General features: G+C 28.2%; 1 protein-coding gene across 6 annotated transcripts in view; it reads left to right on the top strand.

The window, feature by feature from the left end:
* The window catches only part of LOC111637123 (centaurin-gamma-1A-like), a 158,885-nt gene that overhangs the window by 100,665 nt on the left and 33,410 nt on the right, over positions 1–24,810 (top strand). For all 6 annotated transcript variants that reach the window (XM_023382565.1, XM_023382543.1, XM_023382550.1 and 3 more), the window contains exons 5-11: positions 3,027–3,168; positions 5,150–5,284; positions 10,596–10,849; positions 15,624–15,833; positions 15,922–15,996; positions 16,066–16,170; positions 18,639–18,798. In XM_023382565.1, the coding sequence (XP_023238333.1) occupies positions 3,027–3,168; positions 5,150–5,284; positions 10,596–10,849; positions 15,624–15,833; positions 15,922–15,996; positions 16,066–16,170; positions 18,639–18,798 (1,081 nt within the window). The remainder of the gene's footprint in view (positions 1–3,026; positions 3,169–5,149; positions 5,285–10,595; positions 10,850–15,623; positions 15,834–15,921; positions 15,997–16,065; positions 16,171–18,638; positions 18,799–24,810) is intronic.

Genomic DNA, 24,810 nt, shown 5'->3' with positions numbered 1-24,810 from the left:
GCGTAGCTTCATTCCAACAAGGAGAAACCCCAGGTTCGGTAGCATACTGGGCTAGTGCGGTATTATATCCGAGGACAGGAAAGCGCCAGGAGTGTACCGCATTCCATTGCAAGACAGTCGCTTCAATAGATGTATAACGTACATCGGGTCCACGTATCGGTCTCTAGAGGCTAGGGTAAGAGACCACATGTATGATGTATCCAAGGGGAGATATAATACTGCACTAGCCCAGTATGCTACCGAACCCGGGGTTTCTCCTTGTTGGAAGGAAGCTACGCTTTTACACAGGGCATTTGACCGACACGAATTACGTTCGTTGGAGGCTATTGAAATTTATAAAGCGGAAATGAAGGGAAATTGCATCAACACCGACAATATCCCTGTTCCACAGTCGTGGAAATATTATTTACAAAGCCACAAAACATAAATTTGAGTTTTTTAAGGAAATAATTTTTCCATATCGCACATCGTTTGTACTTCGGGCTATCGTTTAACAATGAATGTATTACCACCAACGTATATATTATTTATTTTTGTATATTAACACCAGTTATTTTTATGTATTTTTAGTATATTTATTTGTATTTTTATTTATAATTATTTTATTTATACGTTGTAATACGGAACGATTTTGATATTCAAAAATCGTTTAAATGTTAAAAAATTAGAACACAGCTTTGTTCGAAAATTGTTAGAAAAAACTGTTTTTCTGTTCGTTGTAATATTTTCCTGACGAGGGCCTCTGAAAGACGGCCGAAAATGTTAGAACATTAAAATTTTTTATCGTTCATGTGCTGGAATTATCACTTAGGTGTGAAGTAGTTGTTTCGATATTTAGTTCCAGTTTCTGTGTCAGTTTTTTATGTCTGATTAGTTTATTATGCTATGATCATTCTTATATTAAATAACAAAAGTCTACTTTTCATTGGAGTTTGCTCACATTGAGTCTTCTTGACTTTTTTCCAACTATATTGGGTCTGCACATCATCATTCTCTTCCATTCTTGTCCAAAGCAACTTCCACAGAAATGCCACACACTTCCATATCACATTTTAATGGTCTCATTCCAGGTCTTCCTCTCCTCCTTGCCTTATCACTGACATTCTTGGAACTTTTTGTACTGGGACTGTTTCTGGTTGGTATTCTACATGCACAAACCAAGTCAGTCAATATTTTCCTGAATATATCTTCTATCAACATGATATGCACGCTTTTCCTTATGTAACTATTCCTCACCTTATATTTCCTTATGATACCATTCATCCATCTCAACATACACATTTCTGTAACATGAATTCTCTGTACCTGCACTTTCTTCACAGTCCTGCACTCTAAACCATACAACATTGCAGACCTAACAACCATTTTATAAAATTTTCCTTATAATCTTGGAGGCATTCTTCCATCACAAAAATTAGTTCAACCAGCTGCCGCTCTCTTATATCTTCATCAATCTCTATCTTGCTGGAGTATTGACTCCAAATATCTGAATCTTTCACTCTTACTCCTTCAATTTTCACATCAAATTCATTCTCAGAAGCACCTTCCCTATAAGCACATTTCATATACTCAGTTTTCTTTCTACTAATCTGTAAGCCTTTTCCTTCCAGTTTTTCCCTCCACTTTTCCAGCTTACAGTGTAATTTGTCCTTGTCTACATCAATAAGTGCACTATCAACTGCAAACAGCAGATACCAAGGTATTTCATCTTGTAAGTCTCCTGTCAACACATCCATAATCAAGACAAATAAATAAAGCTAAGAGCCGAGCCTTGGTGCAGACCAATGTCTACAGGGAAACTCATTGGTCATCCCTACATGAGCTCCTTATTCTTGTTGTGGATCCTTTGTACATATTGTCAATGATCTTAATATATCTCTCCTTCACCTCTTTACTCCTTAATGCCCATCAAATCACTTCTCTTGGAATTCTATTGTAGGCTTTCTCTAGGTCAGTGAAAACCATACCTAAATCAGTTTTCTTTTCTTGTCATTTTCCTCCTGTGCCAACTGATGGAAAAATTGCCTTTACTGTTGATCTTTCTGACATGAACCCACACTGATTTCCCTTGATGATCAAACACATTCTCAACCTTCTCTCAATAACTCTCCCAGATTTTCAATGTGTGGCTTGTAAAGTTGCTCACATTAAGTAACTCTGTAAAACAGGTTTTTGTTACTTCAAGAAATTTGAATAGGAATTTATTATTTATGTATACATTATTAAAAGATAAATACTTTGGTTATCTATCAGTTAATCCTTTTGTATATTTTTTAGCTCTTGCTCAGCATTTATTTATTTATATACTTATATAAAAATAATTTTATGAATTTTTGTTTTAATTTTAAAAAAATATTTTATTACTAGTAGGTGAGCCTGGTGTTGATTGGGCAAAATATAACAACAACAAAGATTATTAGATTATTTTGTACTTTTAACCTTTCTACTATATTATATTATTTGATTTATATTTACAAAGTAGATATAAATCTTATGTAAGAGTTTATAACACTGAATCTAACACATTTTAAAAATTCTTTAAATTGTACAGTAGAGGAATAAAGAATTTTTAAAATGTGTTAGATTGGTAACTTGGTGTGATAAACCCTTATGTAAGATAACCTTTATAGTTATATAGCCGATCTTACCTGATTTTGCTGAGTGAAAGAATTAGGTCTCGCCTCTTCCGAGGTTAATTAGAGAATTTTTAGATGGGCCTAAAAATGTGTTCAATTTCTCTCAAAATTGTAAAAAAACCACATCTAAAATAGTACAGTAGAAGCCAAGTTCTTCAGGGTAATCCTTAATCCTCTTCCTCTCTCCCATGGGGGAAATTTCCAAAAATCCCTTTTTATTAGTGTCCATTCTCATGATGTACCCCAACTTTGCACCAACTTTCAACTCCTAACCGTTTGGTCTCTGTGCTTATTATTATCTTGATTATATTATAAGATAGTGCTAGAAAATATAATAAAGCAAGCATTTAATTATATTTACAATAATAATAATTTTTTAACTTTTTACAGTTTAGTTGCTGGGTAGATGCTGTCATTTTTGTATTTAGCTTAGAAAATGAACCATCATTCAATGCCATTTGTAATTATTATACTAAGATGTCACATTATCGAAATGCTGCTGAAGTTCCACTAGTATTAGTTGGTACACAAGGTATGATTATAAAATGCTTTATTTATTATTTGAGATATATTTCAGTGTATTAATTATTTTTATTTCTGTTTATCTAGAGATGATTTTAATTGAAACAGTTTAATTTTGCAATTAAATTCTGTTGTGAAAAATCAATACTACTACATGTTGGCATTACGATGCAATCAAATTCTTCACTTGTATTACAGCACAAGAATATATCATTAAAAAAATTTCATCACATGCTTCAAATCAGAAAATAGCAAATGCAGTCTGGTAATTAATACAAACAGACTAATTCTAGAGATGGTTTTTGGTTTTATAATACACAGTTTTAAAACCAAATATATCTTTCTTACCAAATTTACCAGTAAAGAGCATATATTGCCATCATATATTAACCAATACGTTTTTGTTAATCTGATTGCCCATAAACTGTTTACCATTAGTGCAATTTGTAATTGAGACATTTGCCCTATTGGATAATAAGTTTGGTGATACTATGCTTATAGAAGTCCTTTTGGTTATAGATGTTTCAAGAGGTCTATGACCACATCTTGCATCTTTACATCTGAGGTAAACCCGTGGTCCTTCAGGTGTTTTTTCAATCGCTAAACATGTGAAACCTGCATAGTGACAGATCCAGACTGCAGGACATAATCCTGCATCAACTCCATACAATAATCAAAACTAAGTGTGGTACAGTACATGTCAAAAGGCATGATATTGCTGGGCACTGCAAGACTACATACTGCCAATGTTGCTCTTAAGAAGTTAAACTTGAAATGGAAAAATTCATCCCTTCAGTCTTACTTAATTCTAATTATAAATCTGCTGTTTCATCAAATATTAACTTTGATAAATGAATTGATTCTATTACTCATGACTTTTTAAAATCAATTTTAATTTATTTTTAAATTCATAGTTTACTTCATTCATAATATAAACTTTCAAATATAATTTTATTTTACAAAATATTTGAATATTGTGAAGATATTAATTAAAATTTCATTTTTTTATGATTTAAATATTTTAAATTAAGGAAATGAGTTTATATAACTGTAGATGCATATGTTACATATTCTGAACTTTATTCTAGGAATGGAGAGATTCTTATTTAGAAATTCTGATTTAATTTAGATATTACTTGAATGAGAATTGAAGTAGTTTAAAAATTTTGTTTTTTAAAAAATAATTACTTTATAATATAATTTTCCAATATCTGATTAACTAAAAGCTGTTCAATTCCAAGCATAAATCTAAATGCAGTTTATTTTTGTCTATTAAGGTTAAATATTTATTTTAAAGTAATCCTGTATTTAGATTCAGTTTTGTAGGTGTGAATTTTGGATTTTAATTCATACATTGTATATTTATTACAAATTAATAATTACAATAATAAAAATGTTAGTTTTTTGTCTTTTTGTGATAACATAATGCATAATGATAGAATTTCCACCCTTTCTTTTTATCATAGATACTAAAAACTTATAAAATTTCTTGAATGATTTAAAAAAAATGAATGTTCAATTAAAATTAAATCAATTTTTAATTCTATAATCTCATGACACTAAAACTTGTAGATAATTAGTATCTAAATTTGAATAACTTCATTTCTATGACACATATGTAGGTTTATTTTTAAAAAATAAATATTAATCATCATTTAATTTTTTACTTTGAAAATGTACCACAAATCCATCCTTTTACTAATTCTATTCATGTTAGTTCAGTTTTTGGTTATGTTTTTATGGAAATATTAATTACTTTTTAATTTCATAATGTTTTCATAGAATTTCTTGCCATGTTCAATAGATTTCTGTGCATTGTTTTGATGACAAGAGATAGATATATCCAAAAACTATATAAATTTATTTTATCTCTGGAAAATAATTCCTTAATTTTTTTGCTATGTTGAATTTTTAAAATAACAAAACAGTGATGCATTTTTAAAATACATTATTTTTCCTATAAATTTCAGTTGAAAAATTTTTATTTTTAGATGCAATAAGTGAAAGTAATCCTCGTGTTATTGATGATAGCAGAGCAAGAAAATTAGCTAGTGATCTTAAAAGGTGTTCCTATTATGAAACATGTGCTACGTATGGATTAAATGTAGAAAGAGTTTTTCAAGATGGTAATTATTCCTTTTTTATTATTATTATTATGTTGCAAATATCATTATTATTATTATTACATTTTCAAGCATGTCAACAATGTTTAGAACTAGATTTTAAAAATAAATAATGCATTTGAAGAATTTTTTAATGACCATTTCACATAATTTGTAAACTTCAGGTATATAAAACTAGTTAGTTAGTTCTAGGAAATAGCTTTCATATTTGTATTAAAATATTATGGGAAAAGGTTTTTAAACATTAGATATACTAAGATAAGTTGAAAAAAAGAGATTTTAAGATATTTATTTTAACATTATTATGTTATCATTTAATAATGAAATAATTATGTAATTCATACAATAATTTAATGTAATGATGATATAAATTTCAATAATCTGTTTAAAAAAAACAGGTTCAATAAATGTCATGGAATAATAAAAACTTGGATAAATAATGTCAAAAACAATTCTGTTTTTGACATTATTTATCCAAGATAATTTGTCTTATTGACTATAAAGGCATGTCTTGATAATTGGAATTGCTAGTAGGCAATAAACTTTCTCTTCATCAGTATATAACAAATTTTGACAACTAAAATAATTTTATATGTGCAAATTATTATCCCTACTTGACCAAGTGTTTTTACTTTTAACAGTAAAAAGTACTTTTTACTGTTTGCTAATGAAATTTAGACTTAAGATGTTGATATCCATTTCTATTTTTGTTTCATTTTTTAAATGACTTGTCATATAGATACCCATTTCATATTAATTAAAGTAGCATTTGCATATAATTTAAAATATTTGAATTAAAATGTAGGGGAAAAAATTTTAATATCTACAATTTCATCATTCTCACACCTTGAGACTAATTACATGTTCAAAACTTATTATTTAAATTTGTATTATTCACTTGAGACGAATACTATAAATCATAAATAGAAGATGGCGATTTATTATCCTGTTTTAATTTTATTAATTACAATTTTATAATTATACTACCACCAGAGGATAGTTCATAGACAAGTTTTTGCATGTCTGGGCACAGGAGAGCTTTCAAATAAAGATCAAATTTGCTATGTGATTTTTATTGAATTAGGAGAGAGAAATTTTGAAATCACTGAACTTTTCAGTGGTTTTCTTCCCCTTGTTTTTAATTCAATTGTTTTAGTTTTAATTTTTATAAATTTAAAACAATATTAAATAACTTTTGGATTAAAAGAGCATAAAATAATCTTTCATGCTGATATATTTTTCTATCAACTGGATAATTAGATAAGAAGAAAAACACACCTTTAAAATCCAGCAAATAAATTTACTAATAAAAATGTTTTTGATCAGTTTAATCAATCTTCCTCAGTTACAGTGAAATAGGATGTGAATTCAAAAATAAACAATAACCAGAATTCTAAAATAAATAAATAACTGAAATCATAGTTGTGAATAATAAATAAATAACTACAGAAATAAAATAAACAATAAAAAGTAAAAATAGACGAATAAACGTCCCTTAATAAAATTAACTTTCGTAAAAAGACCATCATGTGGTATCCAAGCTCTTGTCTTCTCTATGGTTGATGCAACCGGTTTTTTGTGCACTTTAAAAATCTTCAATCTTTCCAGATATCTCATAGTATTTATATTTGATGTTGATTTGATGATCAATGCCTGCTCCCATTGCACCTGAATGTCCTGATGTTGTGCATAAGATGCCAGCATCATGTTATAGAGATTTTTATCAATTGTATATTTATGTTCTTTGAGTTGTTGCTGTAAGTTGTGCATAGTGGCACCCACATAGACCAGTTTTGATTTGAAACATTGGTCAATTAACAGGATTGAGTAAATTATGGCTGAATTATGGCTCTACGGTTTATCATTTCTTAAAATTCTGAATATTGTTGGGTTGCATGGATATACAACCTTGAGATTATTAGTTCTGGCCGCTTTCCCTTAAAAAATGGATATAATTTAAAACCACTCTGTTTTTGGACCCTCAATGCATTCCAATGTTTTGCTGTTTGAAAGGTTGTGATGAACTTCTGAATCATTTCTATTGGATAACCCTGTTCTGTGATCTTTAAGATCTAATTCAGCTCTGTTACGGTGTCACTTATGCTGGTACAATGTGTGCGTGCCATTCTTATCAAGGATCTAAAGGTTGCTAATCTGATGTGGAAAGGATCTACAGAGTTATGTGGAATTAAAATGGGTTGAAAACATGGTTTCCTGTACACCTTTGTCCAAATTTTGCCATATTTGCAAGAGATGGAAATGATTAATTTATTGATCTCTTAATTTTTACTATATACTGATTTTAAATTTTAACTGAGGAAGATCAGTTAAACCAATTGAAAATGTTTTTATTAGTAAATTTATTTGCTGGATTTTTAAAGGTGTGTTTTTCTTGTAATCTTTCATGCAACATTTTCTAAACTTAGAATAAAGAAATAAATTTTAAAATCATATTGATTATGAAGCACTTGACAATTAAAATTCATTACATTGATTATTTAAAGGTGAATATAACAGACGTTGTATTTGATGGGTCTGGGAATTGTAAAAATGTTTATTAAATAGAGATGTCTGCTGTTCGGGAGTGTTCATTAATGACAGTTTCACTGTATAATTTATTTATGAATCACATTTTTGTCTTAAATGTTTAGCTGTTATTTTTTGATGATGAAAATGTGTCAATTATATGAATGTATTGTAATAGATATTTTAATATTTGTAGTAAAATTATTACACTTAAAAATAATTATGTACAATATGGAGTAAAAAATCTTACGTAACTTACGTAACTTTTATAACTTTTAGGTATAAAAGTTTGGTGATTATTTTTATTATTATTAAATATTAAAATCAAAGAATNTGTTTCCTCCAGAGCACAATGTCAACTGTCCGTTGCAATGACAGTTTACAAATTCAAAGTTGGTCTGGAGTCGGACGATTACGCCACTGTTTATGTTTGTTCGCGCCGTTTTCGATGAGTCATATCATTCTTAACTTGGACGGAAATGAAATTTGTTACAACGTTGCACTTAGTCTTTCATATTTGTTGTTAGTAATTTAAAAGACATTTTGAAAAACATACGGAACGATAATAATTTTTTAAAATATAATAACACAAAAATGAAAAGGGAACTCGGGTACATTTATCGAGAGCCACAAATAATCCTTCAAAGAGCCGCATGTGGCTTGCGAGCCGCAGGTTGGCCACCCCTGGTATAGTGTATTATATGAATAAGTTAGCATGTCAGTATTTCTATATGAAGGAAATACAAGATGACATCAGTTATAAGTACTCTTATCTTATACACACAACCAGGTTGTTAAAAACACATTTTTACATTTTTTTATACATAATTGTAGATTACAGATTATGTAGTATTTAGGAATTAAATTTTTAAGCTAAATATAACAGATATAACATGAAATATTTTCAATCATCCAACTGTTAGCCAAATTAATCAGACAGAAATTATGCTACAAGTATTAATTAAAAATTACATGATTAGAACATGTCTACCTCTAGTTGTTCTAATCATGTAATTTCTAATTAATACTTGAAGCATAATTTCTGCCCAATTAATTTGACTGATGGTTGGATGATTATTAGTATATTGGGTTCTTAGGCTGTTCATATATGAAATATTTTTATTTTAGGTGGAAGATTTAAAAAAGAAGTGGTTATTGAAGGTCAAAGTTATTTACTATTAATTAGAGATGAAGGTGGCACACCAGAATTACAGGTAAATGTTGTATTGTTTATGCAACATACAAGATAAATTGTTAAAAATACTAATGTTATTGCACTGAAACATTTAAGAAAACTATACTACTGTAGTAGTAAAATTTAGTAATATAGTCAAGTGAAAAAATCATTTACTTGTACTTCATAAAAATTTGACCAAAATTATTCTAAACAGCTGTAAATCTGCTTATTTATTATAAGTAGAAATTTTAGATGCAATTAATATAAAGAAAAATAATTACAATCATATACATGTACTGTGTATATGTTATGTATAGTGAATACTATACTTAGTATTCAAATTTATCCAAAAGTTACATAAAGATCATGAAGCCATTATATCTACATATAATTTAATATAGACAACTATTTTGATATATTCATTTAAAAGTTTACAATTAATATAATAATGTAAACATATTGTAATTTAATAATTTTTAACTACCAGTAACTTAGTTTATTATCAAAACAACTACTTCACACCTAAGTGATAATTCCAGCACATGAACGATAAAAAATTTTAATGTTCTAACGTTTTCGGCCGTCTTTCAGAGGCCCTCGTCAGGAAAATATTACAACGAACAGAAAAACAGTTTTTTCTAACAATTTTCGAACAAAGCTGTGTTCTAATTTTTTAACATTTAAACGATTTTTGAATATCAAAATCGTTCCGTATTACAACGTATAAATAAAATAATTATAAATAAAAATACAAATAAATATACTAAAAATACATAAAAATAACTGGTGTTAATATACAAAAATAAATAATATATACGTTGGTGGTAATACATTCATTGTTAAACGATAGCCCGAAGTACAAACGATGTGCGANGCCATATTAACATATAATTGTTGTTAAAAGCTTTTGATAATTTTTGGAATTTGTTGAAAGCTTTAGGTATTGTCTATCCATATCAAAAACTAATAAATTTTATATTTAATGTTTTGTCAGTTTTTCCTTTTTCAGTCTTATTTTAATTTTATAAATAAGACAAGTTGTTACTAAGTTGTCTGAGTCTCATCTTGGAATGGCTAACTGCTATGGAGTCCTGTTAAAATAACCTCACCTTGTTTTATTTTAATTTCATTATATAAATATACCGTTAATCTCTCCTTGCTTTTTATGTTTGTTTATTTTTTATTTTATTTTGATAGTATTCAAATTTATTAGATCATTTTATAAGGTTTCAATAACAGTATTGATATTGTTAATTTTTTTTCATTTCTAAAGATGAGTGAGATAACTTGAAAATACTTGAATACTATGCAATGGTTGTTTCTATATAATCCATTAAACTATTTCTCTCATAGTCATTTTTTTTCCAAACCTATTTGAAGTTGTGTGTTTTATGTATCATCAAAAGGAAGAAATTCAATTATCATCATAGGACTCTTTACATGGTTTACTATTTCAGTTTAAAATTATAAATTAAAATTTATGAAAACTTATGGATATAAAGAAATTGTAACTGGTTTATGAAATAATATATTAAATTGTATACAAATTTAATGTTTTATTACATAAATATTGTATTTAGCAATAAAAAGTAACACGCTTTTTTTTTAAAGCATGCCATAAAATTGTTCAACAAAAAATTCAAGGATTAACACCAAATAGTTCCAGACCAGGCACTCCAATTAATCATCCAGTTCGCTGCAATTATTACATACCTGGTTCAGTTCCATTATCAAATAATCATATTATCGCTCAAAGTAATGGTTATACTAATCATCCAGCTGCTACACCAACAATTCCTAATTCTTCGCAAATGGTTGGATCAGTTTCTTATAGCCATGCTTATCATGGACAAAATTTTATGAAGGTATGTTTTATGAATTTGTTTTTTTTAAATTTGTGTTCATTTTGTTTGTATAAACATTGAAATAACATTCATTTATTAGTCTGTGCTTCTTATGATATAATTATTAAGTAAAAGTTTATTTAGTAAATAAAATACAATAAGTTAATATTCAGAACATAAAATACTGCTAAATGCTTTAATTGAATCATTTCTAAACAAAAAAAAATCATCAATTACACTAAACATTGAAGATTTCTCTCATCTTCAGGCTATACATTCTAATCTCAAAATGCTAGTGTAATTGATTTTTTTTTTGTTTAGAATTGAATCTACTAAAATATTTTCTAATGCTTAATTATTTAATGTGTGTAAATAAATGTGTGTACAAAGTAGTCAAAAATAAATAGGAAAAGAACAATGGTTTTATTGTACGAGTAAATGTAATAAATTATACTTGTTTCAAATATGAATATTTTGCTATCACAAACTTTTACCAACAGACTATGATGAGAAACAGTTCTTAAACACTTTGGACATTCATAAGATAACTTAAAATGCACTGAATCAATTTCTTGTGATAATTCAAAATGATATTCCTTCAGAAACACCTTTTAATCTTAAGAAAAGGTAAAAATCTACTGGAGGCCAGATTAGAGTAGTAGGTGGCTATAGGAGCATAGCAATACTATTATTGGCCAGGTATTGTTGGATGTTGAAGGTTCAGTGCACTATACATATGCTGTAAATCTTGAGATTATGATCTTGTTTACAGTCACCCTATGTGAAATACCCACAGTATGAGTCAGATCATCTGTTTTTGCCAATAGTCTTGTCCTGTTTTCTCCTGAATCCTAGCAATCACTTCTACTGCATTGTGTATGGTTGCTAGTTTGTCTGGATGTGGGTCATCTTTCACATCTCTGTTTTCTTTGAATTTTGTATACTACTAATACATTTGTATATTCAACTTAGTGTCTTCAATATAGACCATTCTTAACATGTTTTAGAATTTTACTATAAGATATCTGAAGTTTATAGCAAAATTTAATGTTAATCCCTTCAACATTTCAAATTTTGGAAGCAGCCACCAACATTTGTATTTTTATTGGGAGTAATGTTTATTGATATAAGAATTTTTTGAAAAGCTACATTAAAGCTGATTATTGCTTATCTCATTTCTGTGCAAACAACAGCATGCTCTTATATGTGAAATTACTTGTTTTTGCATTTTTGAAGTACATGTATTACTTAGATTATAAGAGCATAACTTGTATATAGGAGCAATGCCATACCAATTTTAAATTTAAAATATAATAGTAAATTTATGCCCAAAGATATAACTTTTTAAGATACAGTTTATATTTTAAATGTTGTGGATTCTATAAAAGTTTAAAATAATATAGTGTTAAATAAAGAATAGTAGTAAAGTGCTGTACTTTTTTTTATTGTTTAAAGCTGTGTCAAGTTCAAAAATTAAATATATTTTAAGGGAATTTCAGAACTCTGCTATATCATGTTTAAAGTTAGCTAGTTTTTTTTCATAAAAATTTTTTTTCTAAACTTAATTGGCACTGTGCCATATTAACATATAATTGTTGTTAAAAGCTTTTGATAATTTTTGGAATTTGTTGAAAGCTTTAGGTATTGTCTATCCATATCAAAAACTAATAAATTTTATATTTAATGTTTTGTCAGTTTTTCCTTTTTCAGTCTTATTTTAATTTTATAAATAAGACAAGTTGTTACTAAGTTGTCTGAGTCTCATCTTGGAATGGCTAACTGCTATGGAGTCCTGTTAAAATAACCTCACCTTGTTTTATTTTAATTTCATTATATAAATATACCGTTAATCTCTCCTTGCTTTTTATGTTTGTTTATTTTTTATTTTATTTTGATAGTATTCAAATTTATTAGATCATTTTATAAGGTTTCAATAACAGTATTGATATTGTTAATTTTTTTTCATTTCTAAAGATGAGTGAGATAACTTGAAAATACTTGAATACTATGCAATGGTTGTTTCTATATAATCCATTAAACTATTTCTCTCATAGTCATTTTTTTTCCAAACCTATTTGAAGTTGTGTGTTTTATGTATCATCAAAAGGAAGAAATTCAATTATCATCATAGGACTCTTTACATGGTTTACTATTTCAGTTTAAAATTATAAATTAAAATTTATGAAAACTTATGGATATAAAGAAATTGTAACTGGTTTATGAAATAATATATTAAATTGTATACAAATTTAATGTTTTATTACATAAATATTGTATCTAGCAATAAAAAGTAACACGCTTTTTTTTTAAAGCATGCCATAAAATTGTTCAACAAAAAATTCAAGGATTAACACCAAATAGTTCCAGACCAGGCACTCCAATTAATCATCCAGTTCGCTGCAATTATTACATACCTGGTTCAGTTCCATTATCAAATAATCATATTATCGCTCAAAGTAATGGTTATACTAATCATCCAGCTGCTACACCAACAATTCCTAATTCTTCGCAAATGGTTGGATCAGTTTCTAATAGCCATGCTTATCATGGACAAAATTTTATGAAGGTATGTTTTATGAATTTGTTTTTTTTAAATTTGTGTTCATTTTGTTTGTATAAACATTGAAATAACATTCATTTATTAGTCTGTGCTTCTTATGATATAATTATTAAGTAAAAGTTTATTTAGTAAATAAAATACAATAAGTTAATATTCAGAACATAAAATACTGCTAAATGCTTTAATTGAATCATTTCTAAACAAAAAAAAAATCATCAATTACACTAAACATTGAAGATTTCTCTCATCTTCAGGCTATACATTCTAATCTCAAAATGCTAGTGTAATTGATTTTTTTTTTTGTTTAGAATTGAATCTACTAAAATATTTTCTAATGCTTAATTATTTAATGTGTGTAAATAAATGTGTGTACAAAGTAGTCAAAAATAAATAGGAAAAGAACAATGGTTTTATTGTACGATTGTATTGTAAATGTAATAAATTATACTTGTTTCAAATATGAATATTTTGCTATCACAAACTTTTACCAACAGACTATGATGAGAAACAGTTCTTAAACACTTTGGACATTCATAAGATAACTTAAAATGCACTGAATCAATTTCTTGTGATAATTCAAAATGATATTCCTTCAGAAACACCTTTTAATCTTAAGAAAAGGTAAAAATCTACTGGAGGCCAGATTAGAGTAGTAGGTGGCTATAGGAGCATAGCAATACTATTATTGGCCAGGTATTGTTGGATGTTGAAGGTTCAGTGCACTATACATATGCTGTAAATCTTGAGATTATGATCTTGTTTACAGTCACCCTATGTGAAATACCCACAGTATGAGTCAGATCATCTGTTTTTGCCAATAGTCTTGTCCTGTTTTCTCCTGAATCCTAGCAATCACTTCTACTGCATTGTGTATGGTTGCTAGTTTGTCTGGATGTGGGTCATCTTTCACATCTCTGTTTTCTTTGAATTTTGTATACTACTAATACATTTGTATATTCAACTTAGTGTCTTCAATATAGACCATTCTTAACATGTTTTAGAATTTTACTATAAGATATCTGAAGTTTATAGCAAAAGTTAATGTTAATCCCTTCAACATTTCAAATTTTGGAAGCAGCCACCAACATTTGTATTTTTATTGGGAGTAATGTTTATTGATATAAGAATTTTTTGAAAAGCTACATTAAAGCTGATTATTGCTTATCTCATTTCTGTGCAAACGACAGCATGCTCTTATATGTGAAATTACTTGTTTTTGCATTTTTGAAGTACATGTATTACTTAGATTATAAGAGCATAACTTGTATATAGGAGCAATGCCAGCTTGTTTTGGTTTAAAGCACTTCACTGTCGTGTCAATGTAAATTAAATGTGAAAGTACTGATACAGTAAGTATTCAATGATATCTATGGTAACATTATTAAAAATGAAAAACCAAAGTAGAAAAATGCTGCTGATACTATAAAAGTTTTTCAAAAATACTTTTAGGTACTTTGCAGAATATGGTGACAATTTTGCAACACCTGAGAGCATGGTCTTGTATGTGGAAATACAGTACAATATTAGTGAAGTGATGAAAACAAACTTTGATCATTTCACTAGCTACAGTTGAAAAATTGGTATTGTCATTGTAATTCCAATTTATTTTTGACTTTGTTGTGTTTGATTGATTGTTTTTGAGTGTAAGAATAAAATTTTATCTTCGAAAAAATTAAGATAGATAATCAATTTAGTTTCTAATAGAAAAATTTTAAATTTTGAAAAAAATGACTGTTTAAATTTATATATTGTTTGTGTCAGTTTTCTTTCAAGTGGAGTATTTTTGATTTTACACATTGCACAAAAATAATTATTTGTTGAAATTACAAAAATTTTCAAAATGTGACTTTAACATTAAGTTATAATGTTCAGAATCACTAGATCAGTTTTCACAAACAATATTATTACATATCAACATTGGAAGCTTTGATAGTTTCCAAACTTTCTTGTTGGAAACTATTATTGAAAACTGTAAAGTTAATTTTTTGTTTTTAATTTAAGTGTAATTTTACTTAGAAATTAAATTCATGAAATGATTCATTATTACATTTTAGTTTTGTAGTAATAACTATGTTAAAAATTTTTATTTTATCTATTACTATAACTGTTACAATAAATGAAATATTAAAATATGATTATTTTTATATTAATATTACCAATTCTGTTATTCTGTAAATATTAAAAATAGATCAATCTAATATGTATAAAATGTAAATTTGAAATATATATTTATAGGATGCTCATCAGTGGGAAAGAGAAATGAAATCTGATGTAAATGGTACAAATATGCTAAAAGAAAGTAAATCAGATAAAATAGAACGTTCATTTATAGTTGACTCTCAACAAATTTCTAATACTGTAAATAAAGAGAGTAAAGATATTCCAACTCCATGTTCTACTCCAACAACTTCCAGGAAATCCAGGAGGAGATCAAATCTTTTTACAGTAAGCAAAACAAAAACTTAATTGGATTTTTGAAAAGTTGATTAATACAAGATTATTATAAGTTTATATACTTACTTAAATATTTCAGCCATTGAAGAAAGATGATGATAAAAAATTGAAAAATGGTGAAGTAGGGAGTGGAAGGTATATACCTTTGAGACAGGTAAGTAAAAATGTTGTTATTGAATTTACATAAATTATAAATATTTAAAATTGTAAATTTCTATTTTAGGGTTATTTATATAAAAGAAGTTGTAAGACACTAAACAAAGAATGGAAGAAAAAGTATGTTACTTTAACAAATGATGCAAGATTAACTTACCATCCAAGTCTTCATGTAAATACAATTTTTAATTTTATTTTGATATATTCTAAATTAATGAGGTCTCATTATATTTATACTCGTATGGATATAAACAGTTTTTTAACATATTAAGCACCATGTTTTGCAAATATGCAACACACCCACCAATTAACACAGTCTGTGTATTGCATTTCTGCAACACGTGGCTAGGGTTAATTGGATACATTGAAATCTGAGTTGTTACTTTGGAACAAAATGCTAATCATATAAAAATAATGGAAATAGAGCATGGTCTGTGAGAATGGAAATTGCACTTGGCCCAGTAAATTTTTTTTATGATAGAATGCTAACATAAATTTAATATTTTTTCCCCTATAAAATGGGAGAAATATACAAAGCTTGTTTTTTCTGTTTTTCTTGCACAATGAATGTGAATCAGTATAATTATGAAAATATAAAACACAGTACAGATTGTTTCTCAAATATTTGGTTTTTTTTCTGTTAGTGAACAAATACAATAAGTGTGTTTAGTGATTATTTTATTTTCCTTAGATTTGTATTGGCCCATTTATGCAACCTAGAATTTATGCATTTATGTAGTAGAAGTAATGTTGAATTTAGAACCTGATGAGCATAAAAGATTACAACATGTTCAGAAAAAATCAATCAGGCCATGTGTTGTAATTCCGCAACATATCTAAAAACAAAAAAAAAAAAGTTTTTCAACAGTGAAAACAAAATTATATTAATTAAATGGCCATAATTTTTGTGCTATTTTGACCATAGAGTGTGTGGTCTGGTGTGATATTTTATGACTTTTTATTGTTGTTCTTAATATGTTAAAAAGTCTGTTAATTAATTCCCTGTTCTAAAAATAGATCATTGTCAGTTTCAATTTTTTTACTCCATTAATTAATGTAATTAATGTATTACATCAAGTTTATACAGTGGTGCTTTGTATAACGTACACCTCGAATAATGGACGCCGCGAACAACGGACTTTCTGTTTGGCAGTTATGTAAGGTGAACAATGGTCTTTCTATGAACAAGTGCGAATGATATTTCCACTCTTTTGCTGTAGCCAATGACAATCCGCTATTTTTATAATATATTAGTATTATTAGAATATATTATTAGTATATCTGAAGTACAGAGCTCCCGTTGGGATTCGGCTTGCTCTCTTGTTTATTACATACAGTACATCACCTCAATGCAGGGGGGTATTTACATTTATTCAAGTGTTGTGCAAATCATGGCTTCTAAAAAAACAGAAAGGTGATTTCAATTGAAACAAAGCAAGAAATCATCAGAAGGAGTGAAAGTTGACAAAAACTTCCTTGTCAAATGGGGAGAGGTTCAGGAGTTTACTAACATTCATTATCCAAACAGAGCTGAGGCCAACAGGATCAATGATCTCTACAATGACACCCTTGCCCGTCATTTTCGACAGGCGACTTTGGACATGTTTTTCAAGAAGCAATCTGCCAAAAAACAAAGGATGGAACAAGAGGAGATGACCCTGCAAGCTCCAGTAGCCTCTCCTGAATCTGACTCCGATTAAAAAACAGAGACCTGCTGCAATGTATAAAAAGTCTGTATCTGTATGAATGTGTAAAGAAAGTGTTCCTTCACCTCCTCCTCACATCTGACTACCCGACATAATTGGTGACTGCTCCGTTTTCATTTTTTTATGGTACAGTATGATTATTTTATGCTGCGGAACGAATTAGATGTTTTAACATGTATTTCTATGGGGAAAATGCATTTTGTATAACAGACTTTTCACTTAACGGACATGCACCTGGAACGAATTAATACATTATACAAGGCACCACTGTAATTGTATATGCTATGCAATGATGTTGATACATGCTTAAATTAAAGTTAAATGCTTAAAGTTAAATACATGCTTAAATTAAAGTTAAAAAATTTTTGTTAATTTATCAGTTTAGTATATTGTGCCATATGGAAGACCTGTTTAAATAAATATGTATATTTAAAAAAAAAAATTGAATTTTCCAAATTTCATAGTAATAATTATTAATTCATTCATAAAATGTTTTATTTTTGTGCTAGTGTTACAAAATTTTCTTGAAAATTACTTATGTTCTGGGAAAATTTTGAATCCTGAAAATATTGTGTACTTCTACTTTAACGTAATTTTTGCAGATTACATGTTTAAAAGTATAATAAATTATAGTATAATGAATAAATTATACTATACATGCATACATGTATATATGTGTATATATATATATATAGCTTTTACTTACAGGAATCATTTTATCATACACTATATTATTATTCTGTTATGCTTATCTTCTTTACTTTGTTCAGTATACTATATCCCTATAACTTTGTTCAAGTATCTTCAATATAGAATCTTTGATATTCAGTCAATATATTTTTTGTTATTGTTAAGCTTAAAGTATTAGTTTTAAATTAGAATGCATAGTTAATTTATAAATTTAAAACATCTTACAATTATATGTTAACTTTAGGACTATATGGATGATATTCATGGAAAGGAAATTCCATTAATGCACACAACTGTAAAAATCCCTGGACAAAAACCAAGAGGGTCCAGAACTCAGGGAACAATTTCTGTTCAACATATAAATGAATTGGCTTCTGATATTAGCAGTCTTTCCTTAGCAAGTAGTAAGTATTTTGTTTTTGTCAATAATACTGACGAAACATCATTAAAAAACACTAAATATACTGATTTTAAAGAAATTAATGAAATGTTACACTGAATATATTTAACCAAACAAAAAATTACTTTATTAATCATAAATTATTAGCTATATCTACTAATTAATTAAAATTTTAAAATAATTTTAAGTTTACAGTAAATATTGCTCACTTAATTTTTCATTAGTTATGATATGATATTTTAAAATTTTAATTAAAATTAAAAACAGTAATGAAAACTCTAACATCAGTTTAATGTTAGGAAACATTGAAAATTAAATTTAATTAATTAAGTAAGTTAATTAAAATAGTTCTTAATACAACATAATAAGGAAAAATGCCTTTTTAATATGTAAGTTATAAAACAGTTAGCATATTAATTTCAATTCTTTACAGAAATATTTTCTTAAATAAGTATTAGATTCTTTAATTTATTCTTAAGTAGGTTTTATTTAATAGTTTTAAAACCTTGATATAGGCTAAACTATATTATTTGCAAGACAGTACTAGCCTGATGTGTAATATATACATGTTATGTATAAAATCAATTGTTTTCTGATATGTTGTAATCTGTACACACATTATTAAAATTTCAGTAGTTTCTACTAACAATTGACGGGCTCTCTGGAAAAATACAAAAAATAAGTCATTAATAACAAATTTGGATTCATGCATCATTGATTCCCATTCTAAGAAACTTTCACAATTCTGTTGCATATTTCCATGGGTTATACACCCACATTAATAAATGATGCATATTAAAATATTGAAAAAAATTTTTTTTTCGTCAACTTTCTAATGTGGGATATGCCATTTTCCTACCAAGCCTCTCTATTATAATTCCTATAGTAATTAAATAGTTGTCAGTTATTATTCAGTAAAACTGCATTTGTCATAACTATAACATACCTATAAATGCAGTGCCAATTTCAATTTTTTAAACGTTTTCAGTTGTTCTAAATACCCTTCTTCAGGATAAACTGCAATTTAAAAATAAGAATGAAAGATGTCCTTTGGAACAATTTGCATTTCAAAATTTTAGCCTTCCAGATGCTGTCCTTATGTTCTTTAATCCTTGATGTTAATGACCAATGTAGTATGGCTCACTAATCCTACTGTCCTTCAGTGGTATTTCCTGGAATGCACATTAGATACGACGAGCTCTTTATATAGTGGGGTATCTTTTGTAGGTAATTTTCTTCCCCATAGCTGCTGCTATCTTTTTGTATATATATATATATATAGTATAGAGGTGCTATATATTCAACTACTGTGTATTCAACTTGTGTGTTCCTTCCTTGAATCTTTCTTATCTAGCTTTTGCTTCTTGATCATATTCTCAATTGTTTGACATTTGAATCCAAATTGTTGTTAAATAGCTTTAACATATTCCAGCTTTCATATTCTGTCTTGTATGTTCGTACAGTATATGTGGGCTTTTCTGATGAGAACCCATAATACTGCTAGTTTATAGCTTATCAGGTCATGGTATGAAAAGCAGGCTGTGAGTTGGTTTTCTATAAATATCTATGGCTATAGCCCCTCCGTTTAGTGTGAGCAAAACATCTAGGAAGTAAGTGTGCATGTATGAAACTTCCTTGCTCTAATTTTATTTCAGTTTGTATGGGTTGCCATTGATATCATTGATGAACTGTTGGATATTGGACTGCCACCTCCATACTATCAATATATTGTCTACGTATCTTGCATATAGAACAATGTTTCCATCATATTTAGGTAATGCCCTGGTTTCCAAAGATCTGAGTACCATCTCAGAGAGGGGGGGAGCTTTCAATGGAGACTCCTCTGTTTTGAATGTACATATTGCCGTTGAATACAAACATGGTTTACTTCCATGTTTTATCAAATTTTTAATTGCATATTTTAGAAAAACTTCTTATTTCATATTATAATGGCAAATGCAAATTCTAACCTTTAATTATCAGTAAGGTTTTACAAGAAAAACGTTTTTGGCTGATTTAAACAATTGCCATTCGATTAATATGAAAAGATAGAAAGTGAGAGAGACAAAAGTTGGTAATGGAAGCAAAATCATAGTCAGTGAAGCTGAAATTATACTGCAAAAATATCAATGCATTAAATAGCTTGACAATGCAAGAAGAAACAGCTGCTAGTTTTTGCATAAGATTTGCAACATTGCATCTGTGAAAACTAACAATGCACTTAAATAAAAGCAAATCACTGAATATTTTAAAAATTAAAACTTGGCTATGTATTTGTATGATATAAAACACTTGTTTAATGTAAAATAAAACAATGTATTTTCTGTCAATATGTATGATATATATATATATACCTTTAGTACTTTATTTAATATAAAAATATATAAGAAATGTTAATTTTTTAATAAAACTAAAAAATTCAAATAAACTATCATTATGTATAGTGTTTCAAAATAATTTAATCTTGTATTTTTTTTACAAATTTTAGTGGTTAATTAAGATATTTTCTGAAGTTGTCATTTTGAGAGTTTGCAGATTAGAATATTGCAACAAAATATTAGACTGAACAATTTATATTTTATCTGTTGAAAAAGCTAATTGCCAGTTTTTCCTACATTGAAAATTGATATATTAATTGAAATCGTTTGTCTATATTAAAATATTTTCAAAATGGTTTCTTTGATATTTCAGTTTGATTTATCATTTCAAACAATATTTTTACTATATTATATCATATATATTTGTGTTTTTTTTATTTAAATAAAATTTTATTTGAAATAATTTACTCAATACTATAGGTATCCCTTGATTAATAGTTAATTAATTCTTCAGTGCTACCATGTATATCAAAATCACATTAATCAAATATGATATCTACGTTAAGTAAAGACGGCTGTTAAAGTCACATTAATTTAAACTTCTGCCACATATAAAAGGATTGCCACAATTATGTTTGTGCATTAATCAAATCCTGTGTTAAGCAAAATTACGTTAAGCAAGGGATATCTGTATTTGTCTAAATAAGAATTATGAATTGTATTATATAAGATATAAGTTTTATATTAAGTCAAATAAAAGTGTTTTTGGTCCAATTTACAGGCCTGCATTAGGTTAGAAGCACTTTCTAAAAATTAGAGTTATGTTGAGTTTTAAAGTGGAACCATTTCTAACCTTATTTCTAATAAATGATAAGATTTCATTAACCATCCCCTTCTGTGTGGTTAAGATTTATTGTAATTTATATTATCTAATGTAATTTTTAATTTTGTTTAAATGTATAAATACTGACTGAATCACAATGTAATAATTTTAAATAATGTCAGAATATTCAAATGGTTTCACTTTAGAACTCAATACAATTCTTTCATCTTTAGAATGGCTTCTAACCTAAAGCATGCCTGTAAATTGGGCTAAAAACATTCGTTCTGTGTATAAAGTTAGTGCTAGAAAAGTACAAAAGGTGTGTTTGTATGATTTAGATCATATACTTATTTACTACAGTCTCAGAACTACAGTGAGTACATAAGCAATAATACATATAAAAAATTCTTGAGAAATTAACTTTTCATACATACATAATTTTAATTACACAAATGTATCTACATAAGTAAAAACAGATAAATTAACTAATTTATTAATTTTTTAACATACTCATTTGGAAAATCTACTTTATTATGTAATTGACTTTCAGTTTTAATGGATACTTCCTTGCCAAAATTAGTCCATTAAGTCAAGGTTTTACTATACTTTTCTACTTTCATTAAACACAATAACTAAAACATCATTAAACACTTTTCGCTGCTGAAAGACATTTGTTTGCTTATACATTATAATTTTCAGCCTAATACATAATGTGCACATACCCACCTCCAAAATTTCATAATGCATATCCTAGATTGAAAACCCCTACTAAGGAATAATACATGGCACAGGGTACTGAATGTTACATTATTTTATTAATTACATACGAAGCAGTTACATAAGCAATATGGTTTGCTATGAAACTGTTAAACAAAAATGAATCATTCTGTTACCCAATGGTTGAGATCATAATATATTACATCACGATTTTTAAACATCCTCACCTTTTGTAATACCTCTTAAAGATTATCTGCATAACCACTCATCCATATCTGTGCCCCTACATTTATAAAACAAAGAATAATTTAAATTAATTGCATTGATTGGCTAAGCATCAGATGGATACTTAGGATAAAAAGAACTATGGAATGTAAAAATTTTAAATTATTTTAAATATACATAATTTTTTAAAAAGCAAAATATAACTGCACTGTAATGAAGCTGATATGTTATCATAATCAGAATAGAAATCATTTTCATTTCAAACAACTATAAACATGAAAGTAATTAGGGACATTTTTAATAAATTTATAATTATTTGCAAAATATATGTAGATTACAATGAACTTTTAACTCAAAATGTGCCGTATTTTAGTCTGCAATTAAATATTGGGAACCAGAGAGAAATAATGGCATCACTTTTGGTTTGCTGGAGTGCAATATTAAACTTGTGTGATTGGCATACTCTAGATCAGGGGACAGTAGCACCCAAAGTGGGTACTACTACTCCTTGGGTGATAGTGAGTAAATATAGGGGACAAACAAATAGTGGAGTGGCAAGGGGTGCTGGAGGCATGGTCCTGACCAAACAGTGGCTGTAGGCAAGGTTTTGGGTCCTTGACCACCTTTCCATTTTCTTCATTAAAATGGGTAAGAAGAAACATTGTATTTAATGGTTTCCAGATTTATGAACAATGTACAGTAAGGACATAGAGTATGAGGTTTATAGAAAAGCTTTTCTAAGAATATTTTCAAGCCTATGTGAGAGCCTGGACTTGACAAAAAATTTTAGTCAATTTTTTGAAAGAAAAATCAGAGGATGATTAAAACTTTTCCCACAGACTTGTTTCCTTGTTTGAGGTGACACATCAAATGTGTCGCCTGGAACCGATGATTGAAATTTAACAATTGGACTATTGTATGATAATTCCTAATGAAATCATGGGAAAAACTCACGAGAGAGTCTTGAATGCAAAAAGGAGGGCGTTCATCATTATTAGTTCGTTTTTAACTGGTGTTCATGCCCGATCCAGTTTCAGATACTGCTCAAGCCACCGCCGGTCCTCCTACCCTTCTCAAAACATCCAAAGACTTTCATCCTTCTTGAGTCATCAAATCTTCTTCCAAACCACCTGGTAGACCAGCAACACATCAATCCGCCGAATCTACGGTATTTACCAATGCATGACCGATTTGTAAACTCTCTCTCTCTCTCTCTCTCTCTCAGTTAGGGACTATAATTGATATCTAAAATTAGTGCCTTGCTAAGCATCTTAACTATGTATCGAGTTGTAAATATTATCGATAAATAAACTGGTATTGTGAATTGTTAAATTTGTAGTAGAGTATACTTCTTCCAGTCATCTCTCAGGACATCTCCATCCTGAACCCGAGTTCCTACAACATGACTGCTCGCGTGCAAAAACGAAATTAGTGGTCATCAAGGTTTTTGTGTCTGTCCTTAAAGACACAGTGGTGTCAGCCCTGATGAACTAGTCATTGCAAATGCAGTGTCGACCCTCCGGTCCCATGGTGCCAAAGCACGGGATGCTTCACACAAGGGAAGACAGGTTGGGAAGCATTGGAGTACAGTTGAGGATGTTGGGTATAAGTTTATGGAATCATGGGGGCAGTGGTTTGAAAAAGTTTGGGAATCACTGCACTAAATTATGTGAGATAGATGAAATGCTAATTCTGGTCAGCTGTGTGAGACTTTCTTTTAATGTTTATTCTTAAATATAAAATGTAATTTTTTTTCCTACCCAATAGCTCAAACATTGGTGTTATATTATGATGTTGCAAATTTTTATTCTTGTTAGAGTGAAATTATGTTGTAAAAGTTATATAAGAATTGCCTGTATATGTTAAATTTTTTGAATTTGAAATTTCTTAATATTCCACTTATTATTTATAAGTCTGTGTTAAAATTCAACTC

The sequence above is a fragment of the Centruroides sculpturatus genome, unplaced genomic scaffold (genome assembly GCF_000671375.1).
Source record: "Centruroides sculpturatus isolate CEXI.00-Female unplaced genomic scaffold, Cexi_2.0 scaffold60, whole genome shotgun sequence".
In the NCBI taxonomy this organism is placed as follows: domain Eukaryota; kingdom Metazoa; phylum Arthropoda; class Arachnida; order Scorpiones; family Buthidae; genus Centruroides; species Centruroides sculpturatus.
The sequence above is the reverse complement of the archived record's forward strand: the minus strand, read 5'-3'. Positions and strand labels throughout refer to the sequence as shown.